Below are 27940 nucleotides of genomic sequence, written 5' to 3'. Positions count from 1 at the left end.
ACTCAATTTTAAATAAAACAAAACACAATTAATAAAACAAAAGACTAAAGAAACAAGAGCAATTGGTTCATCCTGGTCTGTTAACCCTCTTCCTCGTGGCGCTCTTCTTCTCCGGCTGGTTGCTGCTCTTCCTCTGTTCTGTTATTGCACCCATATCAAAAACACATAAACACATGTGAAGAAAACATTTCAAGAAATGTAATAGCAATACCAACACTAGTGTCTCCTGACTCGGTTCCTGGCAGCCATTCTCTTGTCTCCGGCAATGAACATGTCTTCAACAACCTCTTCTATTTTGCCGAAGTATTTCTCTTTGAAGCTTCGACTGAATAAAAGTAGCCACACAATGATCCCTACACCCACTACGTATCCGAGTGCAGCTGATACGTATTCCCACTCAATCTCCTTGTTCTCTTCCGCATCTTCATGTTCTCGCGGTGATAGTTCATCAGTATGACTGCAGCTTTTGTTGAGAGGGAAGCCACGTAGGCCTGGATTTCCTTTAAAGGATTCAGCTGAAAATGTTTGAATTTGACGGCCTTTTGGGATCATTCCGACCAGCTTATTGTAAGACAGGTTCAAGACTTCAAGGAATGTGAGTTCTCCAATCCCCATCAGTATCTTCCCTGCGAGCTGGTTTCGAGAGAGATCAAGTGATTCGAGTTTACTCAACTGACCAAACGATTCTGGAATGCTTCCATTGATGGCATTGTGGGACAAGTTGAGATGATAAAGTGAGGTAAGATCACCAATTGCATTTGGTATCTCTCCAATGAAATTATTGCAAGATAAATCAATACTACCGAACTCTGGCCAAATCTTTCCAAGTTTTAACTCTATGCCTTTCATGATTAATGTCAGTCTGTAGATGAACAATTCTGCATCACTCCTTTGCATCATTCCCTTCCAACTAGAGAAGTTTATTGATTCCACACGTCCACTGAAATTTAGAATTCGAAGCACTGGCCAGGTCATGTTACATGTCACTTCACCATGGAATCTGTTGGAGTGCAAAATAAGAACACTCAATGAGGATGAGAGCATGCATGGGAACGTGTCGTTGATGTTGTTGCTCCCAACGTTCATGAATTCCAACGACATGCAATGTTTGAGAGATTTTGGGATATTCCCTTCTAAATAATTATTGTTAAGCACCAAATATTGTAGCTTACAATCCATAGAAAAAATATCTGGAATGCTGCCATTGATGTTGTTTAGATTCATATCAAGCCACTGAATGTTTTCAAGTAGGCAAGGGGGAATGTTGCCACTTAATTTATTTTTAGATAAAGAAAGATAAACAAGGTGTGTGGCTTTGCAAAGGGATGTTGGAATTGATCCACTAAAACTATTATTAGCAAGAGACAAGGACCAAAGCTGAGAATCAAGTGGAATGGACAGCTGTAACTCTCCCATGAGCTGATTAGATTTCAAATTTTCAAGTATAGGCTCTCAAGAGAAGAAGAAATATGGTAAGGCTTTTGAAAATCTGTTAAAAGATTAATGAGAGGTCCAAAATCACAAGTTGTGTTCCCCAAATCCAACTAGGTATCTCCCGTGCAATACTATTAGCCGAGAGATCCAACGTTTGCAGATCCAAATCTTTGATGAAATCAGGAAAATTGGACAAGTTACATGAACCTAGGCCTAATCCTTCCAATTTGAGACCACCATATGAATTCGAATTGACGTTGCCAACATCTACTGACAAGCTATTGCCGAATAGATAAAGCAATGTGAGATTGGGAAGGCTTCGAAAGTTTTCGAGTTGAAAAGTGCCATTAAATTGGTTGGAACTAAGATGAAGTTCCAACAATGATGGGAGAGCAAAAAGAGATTGGAGGATGTTACCAGAGAATGAATTGAAACTCAGATCTAGATGTATGAGATTGGAAAGACGTTCGAACAACATAGAAGAAAGTGAGCCTGCGAAGAAGTTAAATTCCAAATCGACATGAATCAGCTTTGTTAGGTTAGCAAAGGTGGATGGTATAGAACCCTTCAAAATGCAGTTTCTAAGACTTCAGACGGTCAAACTTGGATAACTGGCAAACAAGTCCACCACCGCTACTGTTGAAAGATCATTATAATCTAGTCGAAGAACAGAAAGGGAATGAAGTTGCCAAAAGGATTTACACAAAGGGCCATATAGATTACAATAAGCCATGCTCAAAGCAGTGAGGTTTGGTAAATATGATGAAACAATGTGGCTCCATTTATTCCTTTCATCAAAGGAGGTAATATTGACACGATCAAGATAGAGTTCTCTAAGCCCTGTTAGATTTCCATCAAGCATTTCCAAATTTGGATACTCAAGACTTAGACACTCTCCGGGTGTCGAACAATAATAGTTGGAGATATCGAGACTAACCAATCTTTTCAACAATGAAATTTCAACCGAAACCTGCCCACCAAAACCAGCATGTGACAAATTCAAGTGTGTCAAATAAGTGAAATTCCCAATACCTCTTGGAATGGGATCAATGTAGGTGAAGTCATTGTAGGCAAGGTTGAGCTTCTGCAGATATTTAAATCTGAAAAGACTCGACGAATCCCCAATTCCACCAGAAATGGCCTCATCATCAAGCTGCAAACTAACGACATAGCCAGAATCATCACATTCCACACCATGCCACAAGCAGCACTCAACACTTTTATTCCATCGCACAAGTTTTGTTGAAAGAGAAGAATTGAAGATCAACTCATCTCTGAGTTGAAGCAACAAGGTTTCCTGATGGCGAAGGCATTTGTTATTATAAGAATGAGTAGTGAAAACAACAACTTTGGAAGCATTGTGAAACTAGATATTGATTTTGTTTTGTGTACAAATGAAGATTAGGTGCAAGTGTCTTTAAATAGGCAATTGAACTTTACCTGAAAGACATATTAACGTGGGTAGGGGTTTAACCATTTTAATTTTATTCACAATTGTAATTAGGGCCTATATCATTTACATTCGAAGAAAGTGATAGAACAACACGGAATTGACTTGAGGTGCACCGTCTATAAGTCATAATCAAAAACAATTATTTAAAGGGGTTAAGAGCTAAATACTAATATCATCAAAGTTAGTCAAATTTTGATCCATTCTATAAAGTTTGAGATATTGAATCATGAAATTTCAATTTTTCTTAGTTATCTTATCTATATACTAATGTCGTCTTTTGATAATGATCAAAATGACAGCTTTTCATTAAAATTGAAATAGAAAAAAAATGCTCTCTATGTCTCATAAAAATATGAGCATTTGAAACTACACGGTAATTAATACATAATTGGTAAAACAAGAGAGAGGAGGAGAAGATTAATTATAGTAGTGTTCGTGGATAGTGAGACCCATATAATTAAGGGGAAGGATCCCCTGCTGTGCACAGCACCTGCCGTGCCATTTCCCACAGGCAAAATTAAATCAAAATAAAGAAAAACGAAAAAGAAATAAAACAAGTATTGCTGCGTTTTGTTCATGGAAAGCTGTGTTTTAAGCACAGCAGGTGCTGTGCAAGCAAGGATCCATTTCCAATAATTAATTAGTGTTTTATGAGTTGTAATGGTTGGCCATAGTGGTATAAGTGTAATTAATTAGGTGTTGTGCACAGCAAGGATATTGCAGTTGCAAGGCTTGCGAGAAGATGCTTGAATGTTAAGGGGCAAATGCGACCAACTATGAAAGAAGTGGCTACAGAATTGGAAAGTTTAATTGTAACAGTCCGGATTTCTAGGGTACAATAAATGCGGCGACTGCTACCAAAACGGACTTAAAAGAATTTAAACATAGGCTAGGGTTTCATTTAAAGAGTTTTGACCAAAGTATTTAAGGGAACTATCAGAGCAATAAGTCAACGGTTCAACCTAGAAGTTTTAATAAGTAAAAGAAAGGCACCATAAATTACGATAAAAAATCTCAAGAGTTTGACAAAGTTTTCAAGAAACACCACAAGAAGTCTGAAGCTTCTAAACCGAAAGGAATAAGTGCAACATATCCAGATAATACTAAAGTGTATCAAAAATTCAGCGGAAACGACCAAGAGAAAGTGCAGCTATGTATGAAGACACAACTACACTCGAAGTTCAAAACATCCATCTTAATTGATTAATATGCTCAACACCCACCACCGCTCGTCGTCGTTCAACCTGCACATAAGGAAAACACATGCAGGGCTGAGTATTTTGAAATACTCAGTGAACTCGTTGCCAAAACATTTTATAAGTTATACCACCCTTACCATAGTGAACTCGAGTTTTACAATTTAAGAAAAATAAGATCATCGAGTATCACAAAAATTATTTCCATAGACTGGCCAGTCAAACAACTCCCCATTTTCCTCGTTAATTTCCACAATCTCAACATTTCCATGGTGCGACGAAAGTGTGGCCACACTTTTCGCCCACGAGACCAGGCCGACTAGCAAGGACGGCTCCCGATCCCACCGTGTACACAGCCTGGTAGGGTTTGCGGCCCTACTCGGACCCGAATTCGTTTAAACATATCCATAGCCCTATAGCCCAATGGAGCGAACTCTCAAACTGGGCATCAGGCGCACAATATCACAACAAAACAGACATAGGCATGGCATAACAGTTAAACCACCCTTATCTCTCCACATTCATAAATTTGCAACATAAGAGAGAGTTTAAGAATAAACCCCACCTTGACTACTTAGGTTTCAAGTATGTTTCCCTATTTTGTTATCCGGCTTCACCTTTTAATCACATATGCACATATCATGTATTAGCTTCAACATCAACTCCTAAATCATGCATGTCTCAACGTTTCCCTTTTCCCATCGATTTATCTTAACATCATCAATCAATCAAGGCCATGTTCATCACATAAGTTCCATTCGCATCTCAACTCTAGATCTAACATCAACATATGTCACACAAGAGTATTTTGCCAACATACACACAACACACGCACACACACACGCCACGCACACACACACGCACGACGCACACACACATACATATTTTCCATATCCCCTTTATCCCACTTTCACTCAAACAAGATGCATGAGGGTTCAAGAATACCGATTAATCGGTTAGAAAGAAGAAAAATCGAGTAGAAAGAAGAAGATTAATATAAGAATACCTTTTTGAGAAAAACGAACGGTAGAAACGAAGTAAAGACTTGGTTTTTCAAAAATCTTGCGGCTCAAACTCTATTTCTTCTCAAAGGATGGAGGATTATTGAGAAAAGTAGAAGAAAATTGCGAGAGTGAGAAGAGAGGGAGGGGGCGAAAATTGTGATGGCTAGGGTTAGGGGTTTCTCTTATTTATAGTGCTCAATAAAATCTTTAGGTAAATAAAATAGAATATTTGGGAAGATTTGATTCTCCACAATTAATTAAAACAAATATTGTGGAGTAGGGAGGAAGAAATATCAAAGCAAAGTGAGCTAGGGTTTCAAGACATGTAATTTTCGAAAATTATGGCCCTTATTTAGCCAAGGTTTTGTTTTGTATATTTTAAGGAATAGAATAAAATATCACGGAGCAAAATAAGAATTCTCCCAACTAGGGATTGGAAATAGGCGTGTAGTAGGCCTTTTAAACAAGGAATGAATTTTTAATATTAACTAAAATAAGATATGGCAAGATCTCTTGAGGTATGGAAATATTTGATAGAATATTTAAATTCTAGGTATGAAAGAAAATCAAATAAGGGATCAATAAAATAGATTCTTCCTTCCCAAGAATAGGTGATTTTCGAAAATCACCTTAAAAATAATAGTGTGCGATTTTTCTCATTAAGGAATAGAGAATAATTGGGTTTTGGATTTAATTTGGATAAATATCCCAAGAATTAAATTAAATCCCGAAAAATAGAATTCCTTCTCCAAAAAGTGGAGGGGTCGAAAATCTCAAAATTATGTGGCTAGTATTTATGGAAATTTCCCTAATATTCTCACTCACCCTTAGACAAATAATTCACCTCATAATTTAATTAATCACTTGCCACATCATATATTCTACAAGTTTGACTTTTCAAACTTCCAACGCAACCCTAGACTCGACTCGGTCATAGAAACTCATGCAATAAATTCACTCATCATTTAATCCACATACTTCATAGCATTATAAACATTAAATGCAAAAAATTTCACGGTCTCAAAATTAGGGCTCGAAAAAGCGGGGTGTTACATTAATAATGTCTCAAATACATGCAGCCAGTGATATGGAGCACGAAGAAGAAGCAATAGTGTCTAAAGCAAAGGTCTTGGAGTTTTCAGATACTGAATACTCATGGACAAGTAATGATCATGGTGTGGCCACATCATCATCAGATGCACATCCCTTGATGTTTTAAGACTAAAGGGGTTTGGCTTTATTTCTTTCTTATTATGATTGTTGCACTAAGAAAAGATCCCATGCACGCTTTTTTATGTGTTGTGTACGGTACTACAAGACTTCTTAGTTGATAGTATGTTACTCCATCCGTCCCCTAAAAATAGAAACTTTTGAAATGACATGAATTTTAATTTAGAACTAATAAAGAAAAAGGGAGATAGAAAGAAAAGTGTGTTAGTGGAAAATAAGTCTCACCTTATTAGAGATAAAGAAAATATGTGAGAAATAGGTCTCACCTTATGGTTCGTCCCCTAAAAGTTCCTACTTCTAGGGGACGAACCATAAAAGAATGAATTTCTATTTTTAGGGGACGAAAGGAGTATTTTATTTTCTATTTTTGGTGACTATTAAACTCTTTGAGTTCATGAATTAATTAGGTTTCTTTTAGCATATACTCTCTCCGTCTGCCATTTATAGTCTCATTTTGACTCAACACGAGTTTTAAAAAATTATTTGACTTAATAAAGAAAAATGGGGAAATGAGTTAGTGGAATGGGGACCCAAATTTCGCGTTACTCCGACATAGTTGACGTTTTTCGCATTATCGGCGTCGAGTGGAAGAACTACATCAATCATGAGATGAAATCGTGTGCTCAGTAATGTTGGAATAATGCAATCACTCAAGAATCAGAGCGATGATCGAGAATAAAATTGAGGGAAGATCAAGTATATGAAAGAAAGTACGGGGAATTGAATAGTTTGATTGAAGACTACATACACAATACAAGAACATTTAGCACTATTTATGGAATACTACATACAACTCAATCCAAGAACATACACTCATAAAGTTCACTCGTTTTTAAACAAAAACACTTTTCAGTTATACAATACACACAAAAATTGCTTGTAAACTATGTCTTGACATGTCTTCTCTTGTTTATGGCTTCAAACACACCATCAACAATATCATCTATTTTGTTGAAGTATTTCTCTCTGAATCTTCGACAAAACACAAGTAGCCAGACAACGATTCCTACGCCCACAACGAATCCAAGCGCAGCAAATACATATTTCCACTCAACCTCCCTCTTATCTTCCACATTTTCATGCTCAGATGAATCATTGTTATCGCTGCGAATGCATGTTACGTTGAGATTAAAACCACACAGCTTCGGATTCCCTCTGAACGAATCAGCTTGAAAATTTTGCAACTGAGGGCCATTCGGGATCTGCCCACCCATTTCAAGAATCCGAGGAACGTGAGCCCTCCAATCTCCGCTGGTATCCGCCCTGTTAGCCGGTTGTAAGAGAGGTCAAGCGATTCGAGCATCCCCAGCTTACCAAGCGACTTTGGGATGCTTCCAGCGACCGCATTGTGGGAGAAGTTAAGCTGGTGAAGCGAGATAAGATCACCAACTGCATCCGGTATTTGCCCTCGAAAATCATTGGAAGAGAAATCAATAGTGCCAAAGTCTGACAAAATAAACCAATGATGGAAGTACCAATATTAAAAAAAAAATGATACTGATAATGGGCTACAGAAGGTCTAAAAATCATTAATGGGCTGAATAAGGCGTTGGCATTAAGTTGGTGTTAGAGATCACCAATACTGATACTGTTTTCTTCAAACAAAATAAACATCTTTCCAATAGCCCATCACACCAACACATTAGTTATTTATATATTTGTTGAACCTAAATTATAGTCTGGCCTACCCAATATCACTAGATAAAGACATCGGATCCAAATACTAGATCTTGAATTTTTGGGTAGGGCCGCGAAGCTTAATGTCAATTATGTTCACTTCATCATCAAATATGTGAAGAAGGTTAATGATAGGAATTAGCCTATCGGAGGAATTATTTGAGTGAATTTGTAGAGAGAAAAAGAGAACAACCCTAGTTGAGGTTCTAGGGGGAAGAGAGAACGAGATTAATAATTTAATTCTTCATTCTGCTTGATAATAATAAAAGACTCCACACATATTTATAATATGTGTGGTACAAAAAAGATCTCCTATAAACTAGGGAAGTAAATCAAAAGCAAATCAAATCCTAACCACTAGAGAAAGTAAATAAAATCATAGCAACTAAATAATACTAAAACATAAATAAACTAAATAAATATACGGAGAGAATATCAGCTCCCTTCCGGAATAAAATAGAATATCAGGTCCCTATCAACTCCCCCACCGTTGAAAACCACCTTGCCCTCAAGGTGGAAGTCGGAAAAATAATCTTCCATCTCGTTGTCTTTGTTTAGATCTTCAAATAAAATTGCATCGCTTGTGACCTCAACGAATGATGGAGAAACCGTCTTCGGGCATGAGATCTCTTCAGCGATTTCAGTGACATAACCAATGATGACAACATTGATTTTTGGGCAATGAGATTGTGGAGGACATTTGGTTTCCACCAAAACCATTGCCTCATCCAACGCTTGAGGCGATTCGTCGTCATCTTTTTCCGTCTCGTCGATGAAGGGATCAGACTTGACATTTGTTGTTGACACATCGTCATTTTTTGCAATAGTCTCGACGACAGAATCAGATGTGGCCTCCTTTTTAGCCATGGCCTCCTTTTTTGCTAAATATGCAACTGCCTCCGAAATTTTGTTGAGAAGTTTATTCGTCTCGGCGAAGTAAATGGCATCCTCATCAAAGTTATGATAAACAACATCCAGAAATTCTTGCCATGAGCAATTAGGATTCGAGCGTCGATACTCGTGGAGCCATACAGATGCTGGATGGTCAAAAAATAACCTCACAAAAAACAAACGATCAGTATCAGAAAACAAATGATAGTCAAAATACTCCTGAACATCCAAAATCCATCTCACGGGGTTAACACCAGAAAACCGAGGAGGAGAGTCTGGAGGAGAGTTTGACAACAAGACGGACATGGTGGTAGAAATCAATAGGAGGATGAGAACCTAATGAAAGCACCAATTTGATAGGAATTAGCCTATCGGAGGAATTATTTGAGTGAATTTGTAGAGAGAAAAAGAGAACAACCCTAGTTGAGGTTCTAGGGGGAAGAGAGAACGAGATTAATAATTTAATTCTTCATTCTGCTTGATAATAATAAAAGACTCCACACATATTTATAATATGTGTGGTACAAAAAGATCTCCTATAAACTAGGGAAGTAAATCAAAAGCAAATCAAATCCTAACCACTAGGGAAAGTAAATAAAATCATAGCAACTAAATAATACTAAAACATAAATAAACTAAATAAATATACGGAGAGAATATCAGCTCCCTTCCAGAATAAATAAAATATCAGGTCCATATCAGTTAACCTATCTAAATCATCTTCTTCAAGCATATATTATCGAAAACCTTTCGGTGCAACGAGCATATATATAATTAAATAGGTATGTGGAAAATGATGCTATATCAGCCCACATGAAAAAATTGCAAATATATAATTAGTATAAAATACATCAAATCAGTATTGTATAGTATAAAGAAAGTATGAAATACCTTAAATCTATCTAAGATGTTATTTTGACAACTAGGGAATTTTGATCTTATTTCACAAATCAACTATATGGAAAAAAATGCCACATCATCGCATGTGAAAAAATTGCATACATATAATTAAAATATGAAATGCCAAATCATCGTAATATGTAATTATAATATATGAAATATCGCCTATCTATCTAAGATGTTGTTTTGACAACAAGGGTTAAAGCCATAAAAATTCTTAGATAATTTTGATCTTATTTCACGAATCAACTATATGAAAAACAATGCTACATCCTCACACAAAAAATGCAAATATACAATTAAAACATGAAATACTCAAGTCATCAAAATTTATTACAACATCATCTCATTTCCTTTGTTTTTCTAGTGGAAAAACACCTAAGACATTTCTTTTTTTGGTTTGACCACAAATGTATCGAACTCGCTTTTAACGAAATCCGACTAATCCTACTCGATCGGGTTTGCGGATTAAGGCCGAAAGATGACGGGGTTTGAACCCGTGACATCTTTTAAGACATGACATTGCATTGCATATTTTTTCTCCGACAATAAAAAGTTCAAGAAAAAATGATTTCATATTTGTCTTCATATAACAATTAGTACGTCAACTGACCCCGAAGACCTCAAGTCGATTTCCAAATCTTTCCAATTCTATTATTGCACTGAATTTACACGTCACAACTCATATTATTTTTTTTCAAAAGTTTTTACGGTTATTTAAATCACTCCCTAGCCATAAAAATTCCAATTTACTACACCCTCCGGGCTCCGTCCATAAAAAAATAGTTTAATTTTGTCATTTTAAAATTTCCAAAAAAATGGCCCTATTTCTAAATATGGAAAGTTTTATCTCCTATTTTACTCACTTTTTTTCCTCTCTCATGTTTTATCTTCTTTTTCTCCCTATATCTTTTTTACTTTATCAACTTTTTCCGTTTCTCTCTTACTTTATTAATGTCTCATTAAAACCAGTGTCATTCACAAATGAGACTATTTTTTTTGGATTGAGAGAGTATAAACATGTAGGCGTTAATAATGGTAATAATAGATCGAGAACAAAATAATTTTTCATGAATAACCGTGTTTTTGGATATTATAATACCAAAAATATTTTTGTCTAGCCAATCTATGACCAATTCACAGTTCTTAATTATTGAAGTTTGCAGATTAAGATTGAAAGTCGCCTAGTGGGTGACGGGGTTTGAACTCGTGACATCTTTTAAGACATGGCATTGCATTGCATAGTTTTTCTCAGACAATAAAAAGTTTTTTAAAAAAATGATTTCATATTCTCACAATTAATACGTCAACTGACCCCGAAGACCCCAAGTCAATTTCCAAGTCTTTCAAATTCTATACATTATTGAACTGTAAATATTGTCTCTTCAGACACTAATTTATGACCAATTCACAGTTCTAAATTATTGGAGTTTGCCCCCAATAATTCTCTATTTGGGACATCCACTGACCTCAAGTCAACTCATTGTAGCATTGTTGAAAGTCACATATGTCAGTCCTATCATATAGGCCCCTACTTGTGTGTTGTCCGTATTTATTTATTCATCTTCAGAATTGACTGAGCCATCTTTTACGCGTTTGATACAGTATGTTTAGCATTCACGAAACAAATATAGTTTTACATTAACTCACTCAAATAGTATTATTAAATATTTCAAGTTTTATGAAAAACAAAAAAAAAGTATTAATATTTTATATTAAATTTATGATGTTATTTACTCCCTCTGTTATGTTAATAGAAGCGTTTCATTTTCTGCACCCGTTTTGAAAAAATAATAATAATATAGAGTTAAAGTTGAGAAAAAAATAGAGTAAGTGATGGAATAATGCATAAAAGACTCTTCTCTACGTTATTCTCTCTCTTACTTTACTTTTTCTCCACTTTAACTATTTATTATTAGTATTTTCCAAAACGGGTGCAATAAATGAAACGCCTTTATTAAGGCGGAACAAAGGGAGTACAAATTTATAGATGTGATGCACAAAGTAAATACTACTCCATTCGTCCACGAAAAATAGCGTCATTTTGTCATTTTGAGATGCCACAAAGAATAGTCTTATTTCCAAAAATGAAAAATTTTTATGCCATACTTTATGCATTTTTCTTTCTATCTTTCTTACTTTACCCACTTTTTCTCTTTTTTCTTTTACTTTATCAATTCCTCATTAAAACTCGTGCCTTTCATATATGGAGTTATTTTTTTTGAACGGAGGGAGTATATAAAATGAAATAAAATTAATGGTGCCCGGAGTATATAATTAATGATGGTAATATTTCACTCCAACCATTATTTAGTCTCTCAAGTGGTGATCTTAAAAAGGATATCCAAGTAAACTGCGATTGTCTATTTAAAAACCTCTTTCATCCTATTGTCATTTGTACACAAAAACCTCTTTCACAATGCTTTCAAACTTGTTGTGGTTCATTTATTTCCTAATTTCATCCTTCATTTTCACCACTCATTCTTATAATAACAAATGCCTTCGTCATCAGGAAACTTTGCTGCTTCAACTCAAGCATGAGTTGATCTTCGATTCTTCTCTTTCGACAAAACTGGTGCGATGGAATGAAAGTGATGCGTGCTGCAAGTGGCCCAGTGTGGAATGTGATGCTTCTAGCAAAGTCGTTAGTTTGCAGCTCGATGACGAGGCCATTTCTGGTGGAATTGAGGATTCGTCTGAGTCTCTTCAGATTTAAATATCTGCAAAAGCTTAACCTTGCCTACAATTGCTTCAATGATGCCATTCCAAAAGGTATTGGCAATATGATTTGTTTGACATATTTGAATTTGTCACATGCTGGTTTTGTTGGGCAGGTTCCTTCTGAAATTTCATCCTTAACGAGATTGGCTAGTCTCGATATCTCCAACGAGTTTGGCAATAATCTTAGGTTTGAGCACCCAAATTTGGAGATGCTTCTCCAAAATCTAACAGAGCTTAGAGAGCTCAATCTTGATGGTGTCTATATCACTTGTTCACATGAAAGGCAAAAATGGAGCAACACTGAATCATCACATTTACCCAACCTCACCTCTTTGAGCATGGTTGATTGTAGTCTAGATGGCCCTTTGCCTAAATCCTTTTGGCAACTTCATTCCCTTTCTATTCTTCAACTGGATCGAAACAATCTTTCAGCAGTAGCACTTGATGACTTGTTCACCAATTTTCCAAGTCTGACCACCTTGACTCTTTATAACTGCAGTTTAAAGGGTTCTATTCCATCCACCTTTGCTAACCTAACCAAGCTGACTCATGTCGATTTGTCATATAACTCCTTGACAGGCTCACTTTCTTCTACATTGTTCGAAGGTCTTTCCAATCTGGTTTATTTATATTTGAGTTTTAATTCATTCTATGGTAGCATTCCCCACTCTCTATATGATCTCCCTTCATTGTTGGGAATTCATCTTGATTACAACCAATTCAATGGCACTTTTCAATTGGTCAACTTGCTTAGCCTGACCAATCTTACATTCCTTGGGCTATCTCATAATCGCCTGTCAGTAGATGTTGGCAACGTCAATTCGAGTTCATATGGAGGTTTCCAATTAAAAGAATTATACCTAAATTCATGTAACTTGTCCCATTTTCCTGTTTTCATCAAACATTTGGATCTAAAGTATTTGGATCTCTCGGCCAATAGAATTGCAGGAGAGATTCCTAGCTGGATTTGGGGAACACAACTTATGTATCTAGGCCTCTCATTTAATCTTCTAACAGATATTCAAAAGCCTTACCATATTCCTTCTTCTCTTTTGGCCCTAGACTTGGACTCTAACCAGTTAAAGGGCGAGTTACAGCTGCCCATTCCACTTGAATCTCAACTCCAGTTCATTTCTATTGCTAATAATAGTTTAAGTGGAACAATTCCAACCTCCATTTGTAATGCCTCACAACTCGATAGTCTTGACTTGTCAGAAAATAAATTAAGTGGCAGCATACCTCCTTTCCTAATCGAAAATTTTAGGAGGCTTTACCTGAATCAAAACAACATCAATGGCAGCATTCCAAATATTTTTTCTATGGATTGTAAGCTACAATATTTGTCGCTTAACAATAATAATTTAGAAGGAAAGATCCCAAAATCTCTCACAAGTTGCATGTCGTTGGAGGTCATGGATGTTGGGAACAATTACATCACCGATACGTTCCCATGCATGCTATCATCCTCATTGAGAGTTCTTAGTTTGCATTCCAACAGATTCCATAGTGAAGTGACATGTAATATGACCTGGTCAGCGCTTCGAATTCTAGATATATCTTCAAATAATTTCAGTGGACGTCTGGCATCAATAAACTTCTCTAGTTGGAAGGGAATGATGCAATGGAGTGATGCAAAATCGTACAGCTTTGGAGTGACATTAATCATGAAAGGCATAGAGTTAAAACTTAAACAGATTTGGCCAGAATTTGGTAGTATTGATTTTTCATGCAATAATTTCATTGGAGAAATACCAAATGCAATTGGTGATCTTACCACACTTCATCTTCTCAACTTGTCCCACAATGCCCTCGAAGGAAGCATCCCTCAGTCATTCGGCCACTTGAGCAAGCTCGAATCACTTGACCTCTCTCGAAACCAGCTAACAGGGCCAATACCGACGGAGCTTGGAGAATTCACGTTCCTTGAAGTCTTGAACCTGTCACACAATAAGCTGGTCGGAAAGATCCCAAATGGCCGTCAAATTCAAACATTTTCAGCTGAATCCTTCAAAGGAAATCCAGGCCTATGTGGTTTCCCTCTCAACAGAAGCTGTAGTCATATTGATGAGCTATCACTACGAGAACATGAATATGTCGAAGAGATTAGTGAGATTGAGAGGGCATATGTATCTGCTGCACTTGGATATGTTGTGGGATTTGGAAGTATTGTAGGGCTACTCCTATTCTGTCCAAGCTTCAGACATAAATTCTTCGAAAAAATTGAAGAGATTATTGAAGAGGTGTTTGATGGCAGAAACAGGAGAAGAAGACGTGCAAGAATTGATAGAAATCCATGGGTTCCATCCTAAAACCAATTGGTTATAGGAGGAGGGCCCATGAGACTTATATACTAGTTTCAGTTTTCTCTTGACACCGATGTGGGACAGTCATATGTTATATTTTTAGTTTCAATTGCCAACACCCTCCCTCAAACCCTTCAAGGTGAACCTTGGAGGGGTTGGACTTTTTCTAATCGATTGGACAATCGGCCCAATTTTTTTTTTTCGATCGGTTGGACCACTTGGCCCATATTTTAAAGTCCAGATATACTGCTGGATCAGTCATTTTTTTGGTTTCGGCCCAGATATACTGCTGGGTCAGTTAAATTTGACCCACACTCGGCGACCCGCTCTGATACCATCTTAGAGATGGTAATCGAGAGAGGCGACATAAAGAAGATAAAACATGGTGGCAAAAAGACTTTGTATAGAAAGAGTTTGTATATTTTTTTTTTGATTGATTGTAAAGCTTACATGGTACCCACATATATAGGGTGGATTACATTATGGGAACTCTCCTAGTTCTAGGTACTAGTAAACATTAAAGTCTTAGTCTAGGAACTACCAAAGTACCTTCAATGTAAAATGATTTCCCAATGTATAGGAAAGGTTTACTAGCCGTTGGGCTATTATTGACAAGAATGGCTGCCACTGCCAGGAACCGAGTCAGTAGACAGTAGTATTCGTATTGTGATACGAGGAGCATAGAGGCACGCGTGAGCCCAGGCCATGTCATTTTAGCCCATTTATCTTTTTATTTTATTAATGTAATAGGTAGAGTGTCGAGCTTAATTATAAGCTCTATCTTGGGTTTTCTTTGTTGGTTTTTTCCCGAGATGCAAAAGAGAGTCGAACCAACTCTAGGTCCTTGGTTAATATAAATATGGAACTTTGTCATCTTTAATTGATTTAGAAAAAAGACTAGTTAATATATAGATCTATTAAATGGATTCTAAGTAAAATAATTAATTTATAGATCTATTAAATGGATTCTAAGTAAAATCATTAATATAAATTTTAATATAAAAAATCATTAATGGGCTGAAAATGGCCTAAAACGAATTTGGGCTCAGAAGCCCATAGAAACTTCCACCATGAGCATTTTGTTACACTTGACTTGAATTTGTTGTGGGCTCCTAAATATTAATTCTAATTTGAAATTAATAAAAATTCTAAAGAATAATAATTTCAAAAATAAATTCCATTATTAATGGGCTGAATAAGGCCTATAACAATTTTTGGCTTAAAAGCCCATAAAAAGGAATGTTCCATCCACTCAGAAACCCTTTCTGGAAAATGATCGAATAGATTTTACATACAAATGTATCAGTGTATTAATGATATAGGATGAAAACAGAGTGCACCACCATTGCTGAAATTTGAGCTAAATTGTATCAGAAAAGGAGAATTTGAACGATTTATCATATGTTCGACGAAATGCCTGACTAATTTCTTTAAAACGTTACAAGTCTTTGATTTCTTTGCTTCGATATACAAAGAGTGTTTTATGGTACTCATTCAGTGTGTTGATTTGTCTACAAAATTATATAATTATGTAATATATTATATACAAGTGGAAAAAATTGAGGAGAAATGATAAGAATTATTTCAAAGTTATCGCAAATAATGGATTTGAAAGTTTACTAATAGTATTACATATATATTTGAAAGTTTGACTATATATTGAGGAAAAGATTCATAGTTATTGAGAATCATCCTTTTCCTTATTTACAAGATTATATGCTTGTAAATACATCAACTTGAGTATAGAGAAACATCATCTCATAAACATCTTATATTTGCTAAATTGAAACATTTTATAGAAATGAGTCATGCATTTCATCGAACATATGATGAATCGATCAAATTCTCCTTCTCTGAAAATTTAGCTCATATTTCAACAGTAAAGGTGTACTCTGTTACCATCCTTACTTTATTAATATGCTCGCACATTTATATGTAAAATGTCAGTTTTTCGTTTGTGCAATCAAACTGTTTGGTAATTTGCCAGAATGGGATTCTGTGTAAATGGGACATTCCTTTTCATGGGCTTGTGAGCCCAAATTCGTTTTAGGCCTTATTCATCCCATTAATTATTTAATTTATTTTAGGAACTTTAATTCTTTAGGATGAAGATTTTCATGGGAGGATCGGGTCCGGGTGGATGAAGAATATTGGCAATTTATAGCAAGTTTTAGTTGTGGCGAAGAATGTTGGCAATTTAGGTAACTTTCCAATTATTTATAAGAAAAACAAAAACTGAGGTTATGTATAAAGACAATATAGTATTTTCACATTTTGATGGCTTAATTTGACGTTATTTTCGTTCTAAAAGATGCTTTTGGTTTCCCACTAAAAAACAAAGAAGTTATAATCTTAGTTCCCAATAAATGTCCCATATTTTCAAAAAGATGAATTCTCCACCCACTAATTCCGTAGGTTCAATTCCAAAATTTTGAATGAAAAGGTTTTGACTGACTTAGTTCAATCGGATAATATAATTTTGGTTGCAAATGATGATCAAAATAATAGTACTCTAAAAAAGAAGACAAAGTGAAGAACAACTTCTGCTTTTTTTTTAAAATTAAATTGATGACTCGGTTGTGTTTTAGGGGCTTCGAAGCCCAAATTTTATTTTTAGGGCCTTTAGAGCCCATTAACATTTTAGTCTATTATTTGAATTATTTTTTAGGATTTTATATTTTTTTAAGGTAGAATTCATTTTTAGGTCTATAGCTTTAATGGTTTTTGAGATAGACACCAATATTGTTGTTTTCGCTGTAAAAACATTATCTTCTCCTGTATTAATTAACAATATTTGGTTTGGTTAACGATTTTTATATTCCACTATTCATTTCACCAATATATATAATTTCTCATATATAGAAGTAAAAATGAGTATTATTATTATTTTAATGAAACCTAAGAAATTAACCTTTTCCTTTACCAATATCTAAGTAGAATAAGATGCATTCCTTTTTCATTTGTTTAATACCTCCCCCGTCCATGAAAAATAGTCTCATTTTTGTCATTTTGGGATGTCCACAAATTATAGTCCTATTTCTAAAAATATAAAGTTTATATCTCGTACTATACCCACTTTTTCTCCATATCTCTCTTACTTTAACTATTTTTTCTCCCATCTCTCTTACTTTATCAATTTCTCATTAAAATCGGTGTCATTCACATGTTGAGTAGATGTGACCAAAAATTATTGATAGCAACCTATTCTAAAAGCATATACAAGCTGAGTAGATGTGACCAAAATTCTCCACATGTTTTTTAAGAAAAGGACCCATTATTTTATGGGCTTCAGAAATAATAATTTCCCCTGCTTGCAAAGTTCAACAAAATTCAATTACTATCAAATACATACCGCTGCTTTATTTGTTTATATTCACATATGTTTTTATGCTTTTATCATCAATATTTTACTATATTGTTTGAGATCATACAGTATGTCATGGGGGTGTTTTATACTATAAATAATGGCTTCATTGATAGTGTTTGTACAAAGACATAAAGAAACTTGTGTGGACGTAATCTAAAGTAATGTGTTTTTATTCCATTATTAATTAAAGGTGTACGTACGACCCTCAATAATTGGCCTTGTTATAAAAAGTTTGCGTTGATTTACATTTAGTTATAACCGAGTTTAATTAATTCTAATTATAACTGATTAGACACTACTAATTAATCAATTACGATTAAGTTGGCTAGGGAGATCGACAACATGGTACTTTTTGGATATAATAAATTGAATATCAATCCAACCTTAAACAAATGAGCTAGTCCCAATTAATATTCCAAAGAAAATATGAGAATAGTGGTTTAAATCCAACAAAATTGGAGTTGATCAGCTGTTATGGTTATAGACTAAATAATACAACTCATCCCGAAATACTAAGGACTAGGTCATGGTCAAGTTGGCCACGATTGGATCGGCTCCTCTCCATTTGTCAGACTACCACTATGAGTTGTCGGGCCACACAACGAAGGAATCAATGTAACTAGCCAAACATGACAAATTTATTCGAAAAGATTAGACTATATCAAGAGAGAAAGCTTATTTGATTCATAAACCTACACTAGTTCCTTTACATAATCGACGTGGGACACTGGAATTAGTAACATCCATAAACACAAGACAACATAATTTCAATCACTGAGAGAATCTTCATGAAAAAAGTGGGTGTAGAAATTAAAAAAAAGACTAGATTTGGATATTGAGCAAATTTGTAATGTGTCTTTTCTAAAGCATGAATATCTTATTGATACTTTATTGTCCTAGTTTGACAGTATAAAATGTTTAAATTATTCACCGAAAAAGAGATGCATGTCAACCATCAACATGCATAACATAAAAAGAAAGTTACTTTGGTTAAAGAAAATCAAAGCAGCCTTCGATTATGACAGTCACTAAATTGAAAAAGGTGATTAATTCCAATTTTGTGGGGGTTTACAATTAATTACTCTGTCCACGATTTAGAATCATTTTTGCTTTTTTTCGATTTTAGATTAGCGGATCCATTATTCAACTAACATAACACTTTTATTCTATTATAAAATTAATATATAAAATAGGTTCCACAACCCATTAACTAATTTTTCCATTTTTCTTCAAAAAGTCAAACAATTTCTTAAAACCTGAGACGAGTCAAAATGGGACTATAAATGACGGACGGATGGAGTAGCTTCATCTCCTAGCCCATACCAAAAACCAGATTGCCCTGCTCGATGTGGGAAGGTAACAATTCCATATCCCTTCGGAGTCGGGCCGGGCTGCTCGCTCGGGTCGTCGTTTAACATCAGTTGCAACACCTCCACCACCCCTCCAAAACCGTACCTCAACATCAGTCACGCTAATTTCGAAGTGGGATCTGGATCCGGATCCGGTAACCCGACCCGGATTTGCAGACAAGCAGATAAGAATCGATAACCCGACCCGGATCCGGATCCGGTACCCGTACCTGCTTTATGGAGTTTGCTATAATCTAACATCAGGCGATGAAACGTGGGAAGATAGGAGGAGGATTTTCTTGTGGAAGACCCAATACACGTTGTCGGAAAACAACTGGCTGACCACCATCGGCTGCGATGATTTCGGGAGGACGACTACAATTCGGGGCCGAGAATACCTTGATGCCTGCGTGGGCTTCTGTTCAAGCAATACGTCTATTGGCGGCGTTTGCCCGGACAACGGTGACGGCCATTCCGTCGGCAATGGCTGTTGCCGGGTACCCATTGCCAAAGGTGGTCATCAATATTGAGATGTCTAATCTCAATATTTTGTTATTGTTCACTTTCCTATTGTGATCAATCTTTCTTTCTTTTACTCTATCCTCGCTTATTTTATCTTCTTTAATTCACTAAACATAATTTTCTTAAATCATTATGAAGTCTTCAGTGCCCGCCACTGTCAATTCGCCTCACCCGCGGCTCTTTTCTATTCACTTCTATAATTTCAATAGATCTTGGATCCTTTGTGTAATTTATCATGAAAAGTCTATATTACTCCCTTTGTATGAGATCACTTTTGTTATTTTTGTCTATTCCGCAATAAGAGTCCACTTTGATTTTATTATAAATAATAATAAGAAAACTCTATTATTCCACTCACATTTTATTATAAAACTGAGAGTCATATATAACTAATTTTTTCAACTCACTTTCTTTTACATTTTGTAAAAATTTTTGTATCCGCCCCTGATTTAAGGTATTCCGTCACAGGTACCAGTTCCCTTTATACCCGTACATCTGACATCAGTACAATCATGTATCGCAAGAGGCTATTCCCTTGTAGCTATTCCTTTGTGAAGGAGAAGGGAAGCATCAACAAACCTGCCCACATGTATAATCTCAGCATCCTGCAGCAAAGCTCCGGTGCGTTCTTCTATAAAAATCCATCGCTGCAGGTGGTGAGTCTGGATTGTAGGATCGGCGACCAGAATTGCTCTCGAGCAAGCCTGAACTCGACTTATGCATGTCAATCTAACTCACATTGTGTTGATTTTGGTGCTGGGATTGGTGGATACCTTTGCAACTGCTCCCAAGGATATGCCGGAAATCCATACATCTACCCAGGCTGCACAGGTTATTATCGCTTCGGATCGAATTGAATCTAAACCCTAATCGCTTCGGATCTAAACCCTAATCGAATCTATATGATGTTCAGACCCATTTACATTTTATTAGATTCAATCCGAAACCATATTAATGGAAGTCTCGGTTTACAATTTTATTAAATTAGATTTGATCCAAACATCATATATAAATTGCATATAGTATGATGTTTGGCCCAGCCTCAGCCCATGTCTAAAGCGGATTGGGCTAGGCTTGACTTTTCTATACATAATTGGACTAGCCCAGGCCCATATTACCAAATGGGTTGGCCTAGATTGGGTAGGTTAGTTGGGCTAGGTTAGGCTTTTGTTTTACTCCCTTCATCCCACAAAAATAAGGACAATTTCTTTTTGTGTCCGTACCATAAAAATATCTTATTTCCATTTATGAAAAGATTTTTCAAATTCATTATTTATATACATTAATTTATTTTACAACTTATACCGCTATACTCACCATACATTAATAATAATGTGGATTCCACTATCCACTAACGCTATTTTAACTACTCTTCTCCTCATCTCTCTTACTTTACAATTACGCATTAATTCTCATCCCATCTCAAATGTTCTTATTTTTTGGGACTAATGGAGTATTTAAATTTATAAGTTTACAATTAACTTTTATTTTGTAGAACATCTTATTTATGTTTGTGCTCTTGCTTCAAATGTACTAGCCTTGTCGTGCAGATATTAATGAATGTGATGATAATCCATGTGCTCCACATTCTCATTGCAAGAATATTCCCGGATCTTTTAGCTGTACGTGTGCAAGTGGATATATTGGTGATGGAAAGTTGGAGGGAAGTGCGTGTACATTGTTGCCATTGTCCAACAACATCAAAATTATCTTAACAGGTACTATCTCCGTCCACGAAAATTCGTCCCACTTTTCAATTTTCGTCCGTCCCCCAAAATTTGTCCCATTTCACTTTTACCATTTTTTGTGGTGGACCTCATATTCCACTAACTCATTCTTACTCACATTTTATTATAAAACTAATATATAAAAGTAGGACCCACATTACACTAACTTTTTCAACTCACTTTCCATTACATTTCTTAAAACCTGTGTCCGGTCAAACCGGGACGAATTTTCGTGGACGGAGGTAGTAATATACATTTCATTCTGTCTCAAGGTATTTGAATCACATTCTAATGTGAATCTTCTAGATTGAAGACTCATGAATTTGCCCCGGACTTATTCTTGTAAATAAACCCAACAAATAAACAAGATAAACCAAGAAATGGAACAAGAAAAATGGATAAAAGGATAGAGGATGGATTAGTGTTATGATTTAGGTGAAGAACAAGAAAGAAATCCCAAAGGCACTTTCACATACAAACACCTAATGGCTCCACAAACTAGCAACACAAGAACTAGCAAGCATACCTTTACAATCAACCTTAGCCCGGCAAAAGATCGAATGCAACCCGAAGGAATTTGATAAGTCTTCAAAAGATGAAGAAGGTGAGCTCTCAAATATGGAGAAATGGTCTCTTACAAATATTCAAAAGCTGAGAATGAAAACCCTACAAAAGAGTATTTATACTAAAACAAAAGTAATAGGGAAAATAGTCTTTGAAATCTTAAAAAATGGTATTTTCGGGCAAAACGCCCGGCCCGTTGTCCTCAAACCCGGGATAAAACATACCTAAAAAAGAAGTCCAAATCAAGTATCATAGGTCTAGAAGAGTACTTGGCTTCCCAAAAGGTGTAGAGAGGTATATAGTCAAATTGCAAATCTCCATGGGGAAATATATCTAATGCATATATGGTTTTATCAATCATAATCATTGTGATCATAAAGTAATAACAATATTGGAAAAATTCCCCCTTTGGGATTAGGCTAAATCAAAAAAAAAAAAAGGGATCAAGTAAGGGGGATAAGATCTACCCCCTAAATAATGCACATGAAAACTCAATATCACAAGTAATGGTACTATCAACAAGTTTTCTCCTAACACATTTTTGCGTGTCATAAAGATATTTTCCATATTTTCTAACAAGCCCAAAATATAAGCACATGGAAAGGAACACAATTTAAAAAATCCTTTTATAAGGTAATCCAAAACAAACTCTTTTTTAAGCCCCTTTTGATAAAGGATCCATAAAACATGTCAACTCCATGGAAAAGTTTGATTTTTATGCAAAAAAAGAACTTATCATGCCAAGACACAAAATCCCCAAAAAACACTTTGTTCTCTGTTAAATTCCACTCAAATACATACCTAACTTTTGTCTTCAAAAAAAGGTAATTTTAGGGCTGGGATACAAAAGAAAGGATCCTCAAAACTTGTAAGCCCAAACTTAGCAAGTAATGATTCTGGGATTTTCATGCCACTATCAAAAAAACCAACAAGTAAAGAGTATCAATACAAATGGGCATTTGAAAACAAATCACATTCAATTGTTTTTATTAAATTTTCAAGTTAAAGGGAAAAACTTGAATTGGGGAAAAAGGTGATTCAACCTTTACCTTTCGTCCATGAGTTCATCACCGAGAATTTTTCGGATCCCCACTGGGGTTTCCCCTTCCCCAAACCTTCCAATTTCCCCGCCCCCAAAAAGCATTGGAGAAAAGGCAAATAATAAATTAATTTAAATAAAAGGGCATTCTCCACCCAAAGGGGGAAAAAGATAAATTTAGAACCCTCCATTTTGGGTTATCTTTTGAATCAACAAGAACCTTTTTTTTTCCCCATGCTTTTTTTTTTCTCTTTAAAGTGTTATTCCCCTCCCCCCCCACTTTTCTTGGGTTTTGTTTTCACATTTTCGATTTTCTCACGCCTTGTTGCTTTTGGGATTTCTCTCCTTTTCAGCTTTTTCCTTTCTCTAACCCCCTCAATCTTTTTTCCCATTATCAACCTCATGTGGCTTTGGTTTTGTTGTTTATGATTTGAAGGGCATTTAAGGCTCCCCTCCCCCCCTCGACTTCCCCCTTTTCTTTGACATGCCATCATTGAAAGTTGGGTGTGCATCTTGTTCATGGTGACCATGGACTCCCTTTTTATCCTTCCCATTGCTCTTCATCATCATCATCATCATCAACAAAATCCACCATATTCTTGACACGCTCTTTTTGTCACACCCATTTTGAATCAAGCCCCCTTTTAAATAGGAAGTTGGATGGCAAACCCCAGAAAATCTTTAAAAGATAGCCAGGGGTGAGATAGGTCCATCTTCTTTGGTGGGATCTTCTTCGTTTGGTCACCCCCTAACGGGTTTAAAAACTCCTTTATTTACTTTTCATCCTCACATTTTCTCTTCATCATCATCTCATCATCAAAAAAATCCACCATATTCTTGACAGTTTTTTATTGTCACAACCCATTTTGAATCAAGCTCTTTAAGTAGGGGTTTAAGGCAAATTAAAGAAACCTTTTAAAATTGATAAGGGTGAGATAGGTCCATCTTCTTTGGTGGGATGCTTCTTGTCTTGTGTCCCCCCATAATGTTGGGGGTTTGAGCTTTTCCCCTTGATTTATTTTAGACTTTCCCCCTATTAACCGCTTTAGACCTTAAATGACCATGATCATTCATCCTCTTGAGTTAGACTCTCCATAGAACTTGGTACTTGTTCCCCTTTTACTCCCTCATCAAGTCCATCATCGTGATACCTTAATTTTTTAGTCCTTTCCCCATCATGTTTTCTGGTCACTAGGGCTTTTGGAATGGTTTTCCAACTCATTCTTTTGGGGGAAAATATTCTCACGGTATGCGTAAACCCCCTTGCATAGAATTCATGATTCCCGCCTCGCGCATCTCCTTCATGATTGAGGAAAACATCTCTTTGAGGGAAAGTCGGGGTGTGGACCCATGTGGCCCCCCTCCTCCCCCTCAAATTTTTTGAAATCCCCGGGGCGTTTGGGATTTTTTGGACCCAAAAAAAGAAGATAAAGAGGACTAGGGGCACATCCCTTTTGTTAATAACACAAAAAACGCACACACCCAAAAATGGAGACTTTAGTGAGGAGCTCACTTCCCAACCCCCAAAAATAGTCCCCAAATTTCCCCCAAAATCCACCCCAATGTCTCTGGGGGTTTTGGAAATTTAAAATTTTGAATCCTTTTTCCCCCACTTTCTTTCGATGATTAAAACCCAAGGGTTTTCCAAAAAACAAACAAGATTCCCTTTGACAAGGGAAAACCCCCTCCGAAGCCCCAAAAATTAGTGAAAATAAAGGGGAAAGGGCCAAAAGGGGCAAAAAAAAAAACAATTTGTTTCACAATTTCACTAAAAAAAACAATAACCCAACAATTGGGTGGGAAATTTCCCCCTTTTTTAACATTTACATAAACATACCCAACAACACATTCCAAATTTTTTAGCTAATGCCCTGGATAGATTTGGAGATATCTCTTTTTTTTTTTTTACAATTTTCTAACAATTTCACTCTTTTTTTTTTTTTTTTTTTTTACAAGAACAAGAACCAAAAGGGTCTTAAACCCAAAAAATTTGAATCTTTTGGAAATTTAAAATCCTTTTCCCTGACTTTTTCGTAAAAAAACCCAAAAAATAAACAAGATAAACCAAAAAATGGGAAAAAAGAAAAAAGGATAAAAAAAGGGTGAGGGGGATTAAAAGGAGGGTTTTAAAGAACAAAAAAAGAAATTCAAAACACTGGCGTGTAAGGTACTCACGCGAAGCTCTTTTGATGATGAAGATAATGGTGGTCTTAGAACAGCATTTGGACATCATTTTGCTAGAAAAATTCTGGTTTGAGTCAGACCTTCGAATCCGGCTTGGCTCCTTGCCATATCTCCACCTTCTTTTCGGACCACAATTAACCCATGGCCCTCGATGTAGTTGCATCCTATGATTGTGAATACCCGGATTCACATCACATTCCTTTTTGGATTATCCCAAGTTGATTCATTGCTTTTTTTGGAGTATATATTAAATTTTATAATTCTAATCACAATTTGTTTTTTTTTTTCAAACTTTTTCCCACAGGTTTAGGTACTTCAATGGGACTTTTACTACTTCTTTTACTATTTTTTTGGTTGCTTAAAGTGTTCAAGAAGAGAAAATATAAAAAGCTCAAAGAAGATCTCTTCAAACACCTTCTTCTCCTGCATCAACAAACAGGTCAGGGAACATTTGGCAAAACCAAACTTTTCACTGCAAAAGAGTTGGAGAAAGCCACCGATAACTTCAACAAGAGCCGAATCTGCAGACGAGGAGGGCAAGGCATTGTCTACAAAGGCATGTTATCCGATGGCACAATCGTGGCAATCAAGAAACTAAACAAGGTTGATGAGAACCAACTTGAGCAATTCATCAATGAGGTCGTGATACTGTCGCAAATCAATCATAAGAACGTGGTCAGATTATTAGGGTGTTGTCTTGCCACTAAGGATCCTCTTCTTGTGTACGAGTTCTTACCAAATGGGACGCTTTTCGATTTCATTCATGATCCTAAGCCTGAATTTCCGCTTACATGGAACATGCGGTTGAAAATCGCCACAGATGTAGTGGGAGCACTGGCTTACTTACACTTTGCATCTTCTGTACCTATCTATCACAGAGACATCAAGTCCACTAATATTCTTTTGGATGAAAAGTATGTTGTCAAAGTGTCGGATTTCGGAATTTCCAAACTTGTTGAAGTGGACCAGACTCATCTAACCACGATGGTGAAAGGGACGTTTGGGTATTTAGACCTAGAGTATTACCAAACAAGCCAGTATACAGAAAAGAGCGACGTATACAGCTTTGGAGTAGTGCTTCTTGAACTTCTGACAGGGCAACGGCCAATATCTAAGGAGAGAACAGAGGAGGGAAGAAACTTGGTTTCGCATTTTCTTGCGTATATAGGAGCGAACAACCTTGATGCCATTTTAGATGCACAAGTTTTGGTGGCAGGTGGGAAAGAAGAGGTTATAGCAGTTGCAAGGCTTGCACGAAGATGCTTGAATGTTAGGGGGGAAAATGCGGCCAACTATGAAAGAAGTGGCTACGAAATTGGAAAGTTTAGTAATGTCTCAAATACATCCAGCCAATGATATGGAGCTTGAAGAAGAAACAATATTACTCCCTCCGTTTCTTCATAGTTGAGGCGGAACTTTTCGGCACGGAGTTTTAGAAATGAATGTTGGGTGTATTAAATAAATAGATAAAAAAGTAAGAGAGATGAAAAAGTAGAGAGAATAAAGTATTAAGTGAATAAAGTAGAGAAAATAAAGTAAGAGAGAGTAAAAAGTTACCATATAAGGAAACGACTCAACTATGAAGAAACTTCCTGAAATAGTAAAATGACTCAACTATGAAGAAACGGAGGGAGTGCGTCTTAAAGAAAATTACTCAGGCATTTCATCGAACATCATGTGATAAATCAGTCAAATTCTTCTTCTCTTAACATTTAGCTCAAAGTTAACAGTGGTGACTCTGTTTTCATCCATACGTCATAAAAAAACTCGCACATTTATATGTAAAATGTAGGGTTTTTAGCGGTGCAGTCAAACTATTCGATAATTTGCCTGAAGGAGATTCCGAGGAGTTGGACCATTCTTTTTTGGGTACTAATAGTGGTCCTGGTGGAATTTTCGTTTTAGGCCTTTTTCAGCCCATTAATGATTCTGTATATTTTTGGAATCATTATTCTTAAGGAATTTTCTATGGGCTTCTCAGCCCGAATTCGTTGTAGGCCGTTTTAGTTCTTTTCAAATTAGAATTCAGTTTTTGGTCTATAATTCCTAAGCCCACAACAAATAAGGTCTTTATAAGTGGATCATTTTTGAGTGATATTTTAAAAAATTAATTACTTTATTCAGTATACATGTAAAATTGATATTAGAAAATGCGTTCAGCTTGAATTAGGCACATGCAATTTTCACTCGAAAAGTAAAACGAACCAAGCTCGAGCACAACTGTTTATACTCTGCTTAGTTCATTTTCATTTCTCCATAGCTCTCACAAGAAAAAATCCCAAATGTTTTTTGGGAACTAATAGAAGACAAAGTGATTTTAAAAGATAATAGGAGGATTTGGTCCTTTCATAATTTACGGTTGCAAATGAAATTAGCTAT

At 35.9% G+C, this 27940-nt stretch overlaps 2 protein-coding genes and 1 pseudogene across 2 annotated transcripts; 2 read left to right on the top strand and 1 right to left on the bottom strand.

The window, feature by feature from the left end:
• Window positions 1–67: 67 nt before the first annotated feature.
• On the bottom strand, window positions 68–9191 carry LOC125189866 (annotated as a pseudogene).
• A 3188-nt stretch (window positions 9192–12379) lies between these two features.
• On the top strand, window positions 12380–14815 carry LOC125189862 (receptor-like protein 7). The gene has a single exon (XM_048087093.1). It carries the CDS (start codon window positions 12380–12382, stop codon window positions 14813–14815), a length of 2436 nt encoding a protein of 811 aa, XP_047943050.1.
• Window positions 14816–19482: 4667 nt separating this feature from the next.
• Window positions 19483–26932, top strand: LOC125223131 (putative wall-associated receptor kinase-like 11). Its single transcript, XM_048126134.1, has 4 exons — window positions 19483–20038; window positions 20516–20878; window positions 21598–21765; window positions 25866–26932. Exons 2-4 carry the CDS (start codon window positions 20560–20562, stop codon window positions 26915–26917), a joined length of 1539 nt encoding a protein of 512 aa, XP_047982091.1. The 5' UTR covers window positions 19483–20038; window positions 20516–20559; the 3' UTR covers window positions 26918–26932.
• The last annotated feature ends 1008 nt before the right edge of the window (window positions 26933–27940 follow it).

This window comes from Salvia hispanica, chromosome 1 (genome assembly GCF_023119035.1).
Source record: "Salvia hispanica cultivar TCC Black 2014 chromosome 1, UniMelb_Shisp_WGS_1.0, whole genome shotgun sequence".
Taxonomy (NCBI): domain Eukaryota; kingdom Viridiplantae; phylum Streptophyta; class Magnoliopsida; order Lamiales; family Lamiaceae; genus Salvia; species Salvia hispanica.
Note: the sequence above shows the minus strand (reverse complement) of the source record. Positions and strands in the feature narration are given on the sequence as shown.